Raw genomic sequence first — 12,502 nt, forward strand, 5'->3', positions numbered from 1 at the left:
AAGAATATGAATGACTACTTTGTTCTTAGGTGTTAAGAGGGGATGTTTTTCACTTTTTGTTTGTTGATTCTTTGTACTTTTATCCCTAGCACCCAGCACTGAATATACATTAGGCACTTAATAAATGCATAACAATTGTTGAACAATCAATGATTGATTTTTCTCTTCCTGTCCTTTTTGACATTGTCTTCATGCTTTACTAACCTTAATTAGTTCCACTGTGTACAGAAAATGCAGTTTCCTGCTGCCTAGTCCAACCAGTGTTGTTGATTCTTCTTCAGAGAAATCTGAGGTCACTTGACCTGACCTCATTTACCACTTCAGTACTTTAAGTCTAGTAAAATACCTTACTTGAATGTAGCTTAGTTGTGAACAGGATAGAACTTTGAAAAGACTGTCTGTTTCTTTCATAGGGGGATTTGCCATTGTCTTCCTGGTAAGGACAAGCAATGGGATGAAGTGTGCCCTCAAACGCATGTTTGTCAATAATGAACATGACCTCCAAGTGTGCAAGAGAGAAATCCAGATCATGGTAAGTAAATAGACATTTATCAAACAAATGATAAATGATGTAAGTATAGGAAATTGATACAAATGTGTATGTAAATATATATTCTATATGAGTTCATATATCTTAGATAGCATACCTTTAACAAAATCTTTCTGTAAAAGTTTTCCCCTTCAGTTAATTATTTCCTATGTCTAAGGTCAACATGCCATTATAAATCCAAATAACTTTTCCTTTATGGTTGATACCTTAGATGATAACAAATGGGATCATCTTTTCAGTTCCTCTATCACTACATCCAGATCCTTTAGGGGTTCTTGCTGAAAATGTAGTAACAACTTGTTTTTTTCTAAGATTCTACATTGATTGACCTTCATTGATGGATCTTAGACTCTTTTTTCTGGAAAAACAATAACAAAAAAAATTGGGACTCTATCAAGACAACTTAGTGATTGGGCTAAGCCATGGATGGAAGGTTGGTGGATGAAGTTTTTTAGCTCATTGTCTGCAAATTAGAAATGCCTCTGATTGGAAAGGGCTGCCTCAGGAGATATAGTAAGACCCTAATTTATGGCAGTTCTGGAGTGAAAACTAAATGTTATCTTTCTAACAGTATTATAGAGGGGGATTTCAGCTGAGGTACAGGTTGAATTAAATATCCAGGGAGAGAAATGAAGAAAACTTGACTGACTTCAACATTTCTTCAAAATAGAGGCTCTAGGAAGAACTTGACCAGAGGATGGGGCTATATGAACAGAAGGAATTTCTAAGAATAAAAGGCATTTTCTGTTTATGAATGTTATTGGGACATGAAGGGAGAAGCAGGAGAGAAGAGGACTCTGAGATTCTACAGTTCTGTTTAGTTTTAGAATTTGGCCCTGTTTTTTGTGACCTATGAGAAAGGCATTGGTATATAAGTGAGAAAACTTGGATTCAAGTTATGGTTCTAACCCTTAGTAATTGTGATATTAGACAAGTTGCTTAGTTGTCCTAAATCTGCTTCTTATAACAATGAAAGGAATATTGATGCCTAATACAATAAGAAAGTTAAGAAAAATCCTTAATAAACCATAAAGTGTTATTGTAATCATAGTGAAGGTGATCGAATTTCTATACCTCAGTTCTTTAAAATTGAACAGAACAAGCACAATCATAGCAAGTATATTCAGTCAGAGGAACCCTTCTCTAAGGATGTATTTAATTTTCTTGAAATTTGTGGCTATGGTCATCTTAAGAGCAAGGCAAGCCAAAGATGGGGGATTCCTTTGTTGCTCTGAGTGAGACAAAGATGCAGAGGAGTTTTGTCCAGCAAATGGTAGTGAATAGAGAGGGATGGATTTCAAGTTGGAAAATCATAGATCTAGAGTTGGGTGGGACCTCAGAGACATCTGGCCTGTCCCCTTCATTTTTATAGAGGAGGAGACTGACTCAGGGATGATAAATGATTTGTCCACGGTCACACGGGTGAAATTTGAACCCCATTCCTCTGTTGGTAGAGCCCAGGCACTTTCACTTTATCTTTCTGTGTTCAATTCCTTACTCTGACACTCAGTATTTTGTGTGACCCTGGGCACATCACTTTCTGAAGAACTGATCCTTTATCTTTCCATTTAAAAAATGAGAGATTGGAGTGGATAATGGCTGTATTCTAGCTTTGATTTTTTTATGATTCAAGAGTCCTTTGACTACAGGCAGAGCAGAAAAATTTGACCTTGTTATCTGTCTCTCCCAAAGGTCTCTATGGTGCTACCCATGCCTGGTTGCCTGGCAGTAGTATGCTCGTCCTCCCTTCCATATATGTCCTTTAAATTGTTTCCAATGACTTTTTCACTTTGTGAGATTATTCTTTTTTTTAATATTTTGGGTTTTTTTCCAGTTACATGTAAAAACTTTTTAGTACTTTGAGTTCCAAATTCTCCCCATATTCAGAAGGCAAACAATTCAATGTAGGTTATACATTTGTAGTTATGCTAAATAATAGTTATATTGTGAATAATAGTTAATAGTTATATTGTGAAAGACCAAAAAAATAAAGGAAAAAGTATGATTCTGTGAGATAATACTTAATCTTTTATTTTAGTCAAATTTAATCTGTTGATTTGAAAGAGAAGCCCCACAGCATGATTTGTCCTCAACTCTGTACCATCTTTTTTGGCATGGTGAATAGAGCTCTAAGCCTAGAGTCAGAAAGACTCATTTTCCTGAGTTCAAGTCTGTCCAGAGACATTTAGTAGCTGTGTGACCATGGGCAAGGCACTGAACTTTTTGCCTTTAGTTCCTCATGTTTAAAATGATCTACCAAAAAAAATGACAATCCACTCCGGGAACTTTGCTTTAGAAAACCCTGAATAGGATCATGAAGAATCGGATATAATTTAAAAACAACAGCAACAAAAGTAATCTCTGGTCTATTTTATAGAAATGGCATTAGATTTGACATCAGATAATTTGGGTGGCAAAAATGATAAAATAACTTCCCCTCTCTGGGTGTCAATTTGTTTTGTTTTTAATTCCAGGGCCTTTTTTCTTTCATATCATATTAATTTCCAAACATAGTTTTTTTTTCATAAGTCTTTGCTGGCAATAAAGATTACAAAGTTCAGTCCAATATGTTTACAAAACTATGCAATATTCTAGACCATAATGTCCTATCTCTTCATTTTCTTATCTTTAAGTGGATCTCAGCTTTTTCATCTGCATTATGAATGAATTGCACTTTGAAGGTGAAGACCAGCTGTAGTGCTTGGCCTTTGGTCTCACTTCCTATATTTGTGGAATAAGTGCATATGTCTTTTTCAGGCTATGAATCTACAGTAGATGAAATCAGTGAGATTGCAGTATGTTGGGACTTGGTCAGTCAGCTTTATTGATGCTTCTTAGCTAATTGCACAGGGGTCTCATTTTAGAAAATTATCTTGACTCTGGCTGGCTGATAGATGGCCTCTCAGTAATAGATCTTGGCCACCTCTCTTATTTGGCCTCAACCCAGAATTTTTCCAGATTCCCAATTATTTTTTCTCAGGATTTATAGACCATCTCAGATGGATCACAGCTGATTTGTGTTTCATTAAATGTAAAAGAGGGACCATTTGTTTTTTCTTCTGGACCCTCTAGAGGACATGACCTAAAAGAATCTGATTCATTTTGGCTTCAAAGAATCTTTTTTATTTCCATCCAATCCCTGAAGTAAAATCTTGTTTTCCAAATAAAAACAAACTTAGGGAAGGGTAAGATTTGGAGTGAGAAGGCTAGTAGTGTATGTGAATCATAAATTTTAGAGCTAGAATGGAATTCTGAGGTCAAGGAGTCTACCTCCATCATTTTCCAACTGAGAAAAATGCAGCCCAGAAGGATTAAGTGATTTTACTTAAGGTCATACAGCTTGCAAATGGAGCTGAGATATCAACTTGGGTTTTTTCTCTCCAAGGCCAGTGGATAGGCCTCTTATGGATTGCCAGTTCCTTTTGAGTGAGCAGTGACTTATGATAAAAAGTAAGCAAATGTCATGTAATATGATATTAATGGAGGTATAGTGTCCAGGAATAAGGAGAACTCTGCCTTGGTCAGACCACACCTGGAGCATCCCCATTTTGCACATCATCTTTGAGGATAGGACATTAAGAAGCTGGAGGCTAACCAGAATGATAAAGGTCTTTGTGCTCATCCCATATGGGGATTGGTTGAAAGAAATGGTGATGTTTAGCCTAGAAAAGAAAAGACGTGGGGCAAACATGACTCATTTATTCATCAGGTTTTGAGGTATTTGAAGAGCTGTCACATTGAGATGACATTAGATTTATTCTGCTTGACTCCAGAAAGCAAAAATGGAGGCAGTGGGTACAGGTGGCAAAGAGGCACATTAAACATGATGTAAGAAAAAATATACAATAAGTAGAGTTGTCCAAAAGAGGCACAGGTTGCTTTGGGAGGTGGTGAGTTCACCCTTATTAGAGGTCTTCAAGCAAAGCCACACAATTTCTCGATAGGTATGTTATAGGAGCAATTATTGTTCAGCTACAAGCTAGACTAGCTGACCACTGAGATCCAAATTCTGGATAGCTAGCATATATATGAAACACTTTAAGATAAACACATTATCTCGTTTTACCCTCACAATGACTTTGAGGGGTAGGGGTCTTCCCTTTTTACAGCAGAAGAGACTGAGGCAGAAAGAGACTTGGTGATTTTCCCGGTGTCACACAGGTACTATCAAAGGCCAACCTGAGAAGAGCCACAGAGAAGAAAAATTTCTTGACTAGCTATTTTTATCTCATAATCCCTATTCCTTCTTCAACAATCATTTATTGGTGGGATAAGAAATTTGTAGCTACTTAATTTCACCTGGCATTGGACAGCTCTATATAAATTGACCCTAATAGAATTCAGTGTAAAGTCTCTAAGGAGATGATAAAAACTACTTGGAATAGAATAGTTAGTCTAAACAGAACCCTCAGTTCTTGTGGAAAATAGGGATCCCCACTTGTTCAGAGAAGAAAAATGAGACAAACAGATTGAGGGTGTCAGAGAGACTATAGCTAAGAAATTGACCAAATACCTCTAAGGTTTTAAAGTGAATACCCCAAATCCAAGTTATTCTTTTACCCATGTGAAAAGCCTCTGGCATTTCAGTGAAAAGCAAACATGTTTTGAAAGTTCATTTTGAAATTTAGTAATAAAGGGAGGCAGACTGATTCCCAGTGCAGAAAGGGCTATTAGAAGAACCCAGAGGGAAGTTATACCAGACCCAGATTTTCTGTCACTTGTTATGGTTGGCAGGAAAATGATTCATTATTCTAAATAAATGAATTTATATTTGATATGCTGAATATCTAGAGTAGGTAGTAAAGTTTAGTGATATTAAGGCTTAGTTGTAAGGCAGTATTTTACCTGGACTTTCTGTGGTAACTCTTTTTTTAGACATATCACATTTATAACCATGAATTTCCTCAGCCTTCAATTACTTATTTTTAAACATTTTAAAGGAGCAGCTAGATGGCACAGTGTCTAGAGCACCAGGTCTGGAGTCAGGAGGATCTGAGTTCAAATCTAGGCTCAGACATTTGTCATCTTTGTGATCCTGGACAAGTCATTCAGTTGCTTACTCCCCTAAACCTCCACACCAATTAAAAAGAGATAGAGATTAGACTTGTGATTTCATTGTATAAAAAACTATTCATTGAAAGACAATGATAGGGGAGGCTAGATGGCACAGTGGAAGGAGTACGGGCCCTGGAGTCAGTAGTACCTGAGTTCAAATCCGGCCTCAGACACTTAATAATCACCTAGCTGTGTGGCCTTGGGCAAGCCACTTAACCCCATTGCCTTGTAAAAAACCTGAAAAAAAAAGGAAAAAAAAGACAATGATAGAGGACCATTTAATTGAATAATGAGATTTAATAGAGAATTTAGTACTTAATTGAATAGAACACTGTTTCCAGGTGAAAAAATTCCCTTTACCTGTGCTATTTCCTGGAGTACTTAGAAGTTAAGTACCTTGACTAAGATCACATGACTATTATATGTCAGAGGTGGAATTGGAATCCCAGGTCTTCATAGGCAATAAAGATAAAATTCTTAAAAATAGTTTTAAATTAAACTATTACCTAACAATACAAAGATGACATACTTGTTCTTTTTTGTTGTTGTTGTTTTTAGGTTTTTGCAAAGCAAATGGGGTTAAGTGGCTTGCCCAAGGCCACACAGCTAGGTGATTATTAAGTGTCTGAGACTGGATTTGAACCCAGGTACTCCTGACTCCAGGGCCAGTGCTTTATCCACTATGCCACCTAGCCACTCCCCCCCTTTTTTTTGACATACTTGTTTTAAAAGAAAACAGCCAGAAGTTACAAATCAATACTTTCCCCTCTCTCAACATAGTAAATTTGAAATGCATATGGTGCAATCAGGTAAAGATGTTTAGCAAAGAGTTGACAATATGGGACTAGAGGTCAAAAGAGAAATGTCCACTGTATATGTGGATTAGGAGGTCATCTACATAGAGATGATTAATGAACTCTAGGAAGTTGATGATATAGCTTAGAGCAAATGTGGGGAGAGGAAGAGACAACAGAATGCTTGGAATGCCCTCAGTTTTTGTGGATAGGAGGAGGAAAATGAGAATAAGTCAATCAGTTAATAAAAGAACCAAGAAAGAGCAAATGGAAGCCAAAGAATGATCAAGTATTGAATTGAGAAGTGATAGGTGAAATCGGTAGCCAAATTATAAGGGACTGAGAACATAGTAAAGCATGAGAATATGAAGTCAATAATTGGAAATAGTTCTCTCCAGGAGTCTGGTTGTAAAAGAGAGAAGAACTATAATGATTTTTTTTTTTTTTTGCAAGGCAAATGGGGTTAAGTGGCTTGCCCAAGGCCACACAGCTAGGTAATTGTCTGAAGCCAGATTTGAACTCAGGTACTCCTGACTCCAGGGCTAGTGCTCTATCCCCTGTGCCACCTAGCTGCCTGAACTATAACAATTTTTAAAGGAGAGATGAAATCCAAGCATGTCTATAGGCATTAAGGAAGGAACCATTGGGTAAAGAGAGGATATGAGTGGGAAAGAAAGAATACTTTCTTCAGAGATGAGATGCCAGAAGAAGTGAGAAGGGAAAGGGATTAAACGCATCAATAAATGAGATTGACTTTGATACAAAGGCCTGTATTTCCTTTTTTTTTTTTTTTTTTTTTTGGTTTTCCAAGGCAATTGGGCTAAGTGATTTGCCCAGGGTCACACAGCTAGATAATTATTAAGTGTCTGAGGCTGGATTTGAATTCAGATCTCCTAACTCCAGGGCCAGTGCTCTATCCACTACACCACTAGCTGCCCAGCCTATATTTTCTTGAAAAACTAGAGCAAAGGAAGAAGTAGAATAGGAGGCAATGAACTGAGATTTTTAGGTGTGGAGGGGAGGAGAAGAGGGAACTTAAGGTAGAGCCCATTATTTCTCTAGTCTTTAATGAATATAAGTATAAACACAGAAATAAGGTGGGGGAGATAAACCAAGGCTATGATTTGGCAAGGCTGGATCAGCAAAAGGGAAAGGGTAATTCAAGGGAAGCTGCTAGCATATGGTAGAAGTAAGCACTGCATCAAGAATGAAGGGAAGGAAGGAAGGTAGATTCAGGATAATGGAATATGTAGATTTAAATAAATAGATAAGCATGAGTGAGTGAGTGAGCATTTATTAGATGCTCACTTTCCAGTAAGATAGTTTCTACCCTCAAGGGGTATACATTCAAGTGGAGGGAAAGGCAGCATATAAATGGGAGCTGGGGAGCAGTGGATGGAGGGGATGGAGTGAGATGGTTTTAAGAGGGGAATGTAGCTGGTAAGGAGGAGGAAAAGAAGGTGAAAAGGAGTGCAAGGGAAATGTGACTGATGACTTTCTTACAATATTGACCCTGGGGTGGAAATCACCCCCTCCAATACTGGAGAGATTGGAGGTCCATGAGGATGAAAAATAGTTTAGGAGAGATGAGCCAGAAAGAAATATAAGGATTTAGAGGTTGTAGATGGAGAGAAGAGATTTAGAATACTGATTAGTTCAAAGATGTAACTCTCCCTATATGTGACTGAAGTGAAGTAAAGATGGAGGTCATGAGATTTTAGGAGCTTTATGATCTGATCTCTTTCTCTCTTTCTCTATCTCTCTCTCTCTCTCTCTCTCTATCTATCTATCTATCTATATATATATATATATATATATGCTGAAAGCTTCAAATATGGGGGCAGAGATTGAGATAGAGAGCTGAATTTTGAGTCAGGTAGTGAATTCTTTGTGAAAACAAAGAGAAGAATTCAGTTGTCAGCAGATGACTGTGATAAGGGATTATGTTAAATAATAAAGGTTGAATGTCCATTTAAGGGCAAGACATTGCTTTCTCTGGCTTCTTTAAAAATGGGGATAATAATAAATAACGTCTACCTTCCAGTATTTTTGCAATGATCAAATATTTTATTTACACATACAAAAGCAATCTCCACTATAACATGCACAAAAAAGCAATCAACTAGGCTTTGCTGAAGACTTCTAAATCAGAGAAATCTGTTGTTGTTAAAGGCCAGTCATTCTACTCTTGGACAGAGTTAATTGTTATTGGACTGTTTTGGATATCAATTCTAATTTGCTTCTTTGCAACTTCTACCCATGGCCCCTGTTTCTGCTCCTTGGGCCAAACAGAACAACTCCAATCCCTTCTTCCATGATTCCATGATGGTCCTTCAAATTTCTGAAGACAGCTCTCATATTTCCCTAAATCTTCTATCTCCAAGCTAAAAAACTCTAGAACAAAGACTGACAGTATCAAGTGAAAGATTTTTAAGGACCTAATTGAAAGTTGAAGAAAAAATGAGGGCAAGAGTCAAGAGGTAGAGGAGGAAGTAGTAGTAACTGTGAGCATTTCTATAGCAATTTAAGGTATGTCAGTCTTCGTTCTAGAGTTTTTGTCCCTTTTACTATACAATTCTTAGAAAAATTTGTCCTTTAGAATATACCATCTTTGAGGAGACAAGTTATTGTTTTTGTCTTCTTTTATTGTGAAGTGACTGACTCAGAGTAAGGATTTATAAACAGGTCTTAACTGATTGACTGACTTCTTTTTCTTTCCTCACCACTCACTTTCCAATTACTTATACATAGACTCATGACCCTACCACCCCATGGAAACCTCAAAACAAGGTTACTAGATTTCTTATTACTGCTAAATTCAGGTGCCTTTTCTTAGACCAACTTGACCTTTCTGTAAGTTTTTACATTTTGTATGCTCACCTACCCCCCCCACCCCTTTTTTACTTCTTTTTTATATATTCTCTTTCTTTTACTTCTGTGATATTATTTAATCATCTTCTACCTAACTGACCATTTCTTTTCATTCTCTGAAAAGATATTGACAATCTAGAGCTTTGAACTGAATTTAATAAGATGAAATTCAGTAGGAATCACTGTAAATAGTCTTGCATTCGGGCACAACAAAATCAACTTCCTAAGTATTAGATGAGAGTGACAGGATTAGATAGCAGTTCTGAAAAGTATCTGGGAGTTTTAGTGGACTTGAGGTCTCAGTACCAGATTGAAGTGAAATACAACAACAATTGACTACATTTTAAGAGGACTACAACTTCCAGCCAGTATGTAACCTTTCCTTGTCAAACCTCATCTGGAATATTGTGTTCATTTAAAAAAAGGATATTGAGAAACTGGAGCATATCCAGAGGAAGACATTCAGAATGGAAAGGACCTTAAGTTCATGACATTTAAGTTGAAGAAATTGAACGAATTTAGCTTGGAGATAGAAGATTTAGGGGAATGAGAGCTGTCTTCAGAAATTTGAAGGACCATCATGGAATCATGGAAGAAGGGATTGGAGTTGTTCTGTTTGTCCCAAGGAGCAGAAACAGGGGCCATGGGTAGAAGTTGCAAAGAAGCAAATTAGAATTGATATCCAAAACAGTCCAATAACAATTAACTCTGTCCAAGAGTAGAATGACTGGCTTTTAACAACAACAGATTTCTCTGATTTAGAAGTCTTCAGCAAAGCCTAGTTGATTGCTTTTTTGTGCATGTTATAGTGGAGATTGCTTTTGTATGTGTAAATATGTTGTATATGCAGAATCTAGATGACCAACTCTAAAAATCTGTGATTCTGGGTCAGAGGGAGCAGATGACCATCAACTGAATTTGTGGAGAGAGAGAGAGAGAGAGAGAGAGAGAGAGAGAGAGAGAGAGAGAGAGCTAAAAGAAAGACTTTGTGAGAGGTGGCAGCTTTGGGTAGCTCTGAGTATGTGAGCTTCCACCCTCAAACTAATGGGAATTTTATTACAGTTTGTGAGCATTTATTAAGCATCTGCTGTTCTGCAAAGGCAGAACTTGTCATAGTGTTAGAGAGTACCTTAAATGGGGACCTGATTTCAATTTTTGTATGGAGTAAAGAAGATTTGGGATGAATTAATGTGATATATATCTGCAATATCACTTTCTCTTTTACATATAAGGATAAGTAGAAAGAACTGAACAGATTTAGTATGGAGAAAAGAAGTTTTGAGGTGAATAAATGATAGTTGTCTTCAAATATTTGAAAGACTGTCTTGAAGAGAAGGGATCAGACTTGTTCAAGAATTGAAACAAAATTCCCAATAATTTGAGAATTCTCACTCTCTTGGAGCTTCCCAAAGCTGCCACCTCTCTGATGGAGCCTTTCTTCCACCTCCCCGTTCACACACCCATTTTGCAGTCACCTTCTTCTTCTGATTCAGAAGCACAGATTCTGAGAGTTGACCATCTAGTCTACCCATATATAAAAGGAATTTCCACAGTAGTATACACAAAAAACAAGTCAGCTAGCTTTTGCTTGAAGACTTCTAAGTTGAAATCCCATGGTAACTCTGGATAGTCATATATCATAGACTTCCCTGAATCTTTTCTCCAATACTAAATCTGTCCAGTTCCTTTTACTTATCCTTATATGCCATAAATTTGTTGTTTTTGGAGAGACAAATTGGCTTTGCAGATAGAGATACCAGATATGGGTTCCACCTTTGATCTACAATCTACTGTTTGGGAAAGTTACTTAACACTGAACTGTAGAACAATTGCCCATCTACTTTGTTACCAGATATTTTCTCACTGGGAGACCCTCATTCTAAGGAAATTTCAAACCTAACTTTTCATCACTTCTCCCTAAGCCCCAAATATATAAGGCAGTATACCAGTGATAGAGAATGAATAAAAGTCCCTGCTCTTAAGGAATTAACATTGTATTAGAAATAATACATCTAAGTAAATATAATTTGAGGAGGAAGAGGGTACTGAACTAGACAGTACTTCAAGCTGCTTTTGACCCTTGAAGAGAGTGATTCTAGAAGGATCATTTTTCAGACATGGGAAGTTGGGTTTGAGGTATCCTGTGGAAAGATTGCCATTGAAGGAGATAGATTCCCTTTATGAAAATGGAAGCTAATTTTGCAAGGACAGAGGTTACATGAGAGGAAGTCTAATGTGAAATAAGTCTAGAAAGATTCTTGGACTCAGGTTGTGAAGGGTATTAAATTGTCACCATTGATCCTACAGGCAATGGAAAACTACTAAAGATTCCAAACTAGAATGAAACAGTCAGACCTGAGATTTTGCAAAACTTTTTGATTTTAGATCTCCCTTTAAGAGAGAAGTGCCTAATTTGTATTTATTGTGTTCACAGAGGGACCTGTCAGGACACAAGAACATTGTTGGCTACATTGATTCTAGTATCAACAATGTGAGTAGTGGCGACGTGTGGGAAGTGCTAATTCTCATGGATTTTTGTCGAGGTGAGTATACAAGGTGTACCCATGGTAATTTCCATGGCATTTAGTTGGCCAAAGGCTTGCCAGTATCTTTGCTAATCATACTATCATCCCTGGGTTAGAAGTCAAATGGAATCAAGAAGGTCAGAAATTATCTCTCAGTAGTCAGTTATATATGGTTTTGACAAACAATAGTGACAAAGACTATCAAATCATTTGTCATGTATATTTATATGTACATATACTAATACACACACATATATCTCTCTGTGTGTGTGTGTGTGTGTGTGTGTGTGTGTGTGTGTGTGTGTGTCTGAGCTGGAGGCAGTGTTTTATAGTAGAAAGAATATACTTGTGAAACTTCCTAGATGTATAATCATGAGCAAGACATCTAAACTCTATTAACCTCAGTTTTCTTGCCTGTAAAATGGAGTAAATATTACCTTTGCACTTCACAGGAAGAGTTGTGAGAATTTAATGAGGTAATATATTTAAAGTGCTTTGCCCATTTTTCAAGTGCTATGTAGATATCAGTTTTGATGATGATGATTTGCCTTCTATCTATCATCTATATTAATTATCAGAAAAGTCACTTTACATATTTGTCAAAGGATCTTAGGTCTGGAGCTAGAAAGGACTATACAGTTAATCTAAACCAAACCACTTTATTTTACAGATGAGGAATTTGAGGCTTAAGAGAGTTTAGGTGACTT

The 12,502-nt window shown here is 36.9% G+C and overlaps 1 protein-coding gene across 14 annotated transcripts in view; it reads left to right on the forward strand.

Annotated features, from left to right (window-relative positions):
• Positions 1 to 12,502, forward strand: part of AAK1 (AP2 associated kinase 1) — a 322,133-nt gene that overhangs the window by 156,170 nt on the left and 153,461 nt on the right. For all 14 annotated transcript variants that reach the window (XM_074207796.1, XM_074207788.1, XM_074207856.1 and 11 more), the window contains 2 exons: positions 414 to 532; positions 11,705 to 11,813. In XM_074207796.1, the coding sequence (XP_074063897.1) occupies positions 414 to 532; positions 11,705 to 11,813 (228 nt within the window). The remainder of the gene's footprint in view (positions 1 to 413; positions 533 to 11,704; positions 11,814 to 12,502) is intronic.

This window comes from Macrotis lagotis, chromosome 1 (genome assembly GCF_037893015.1).
Source record: "Macrotis lagotis isolate mMagLag1 chromosome 1, bilby.v1.9.chrom.fasta, whole genome shotgun sequence".
NCBI classification, from domain to species: domain Eukaryota; kingdom Metazoa; phylum Chordata; class Mammalia; order Peramelemorphia; family Peramelidae; genus Macrotis; species Macrotis lagotis.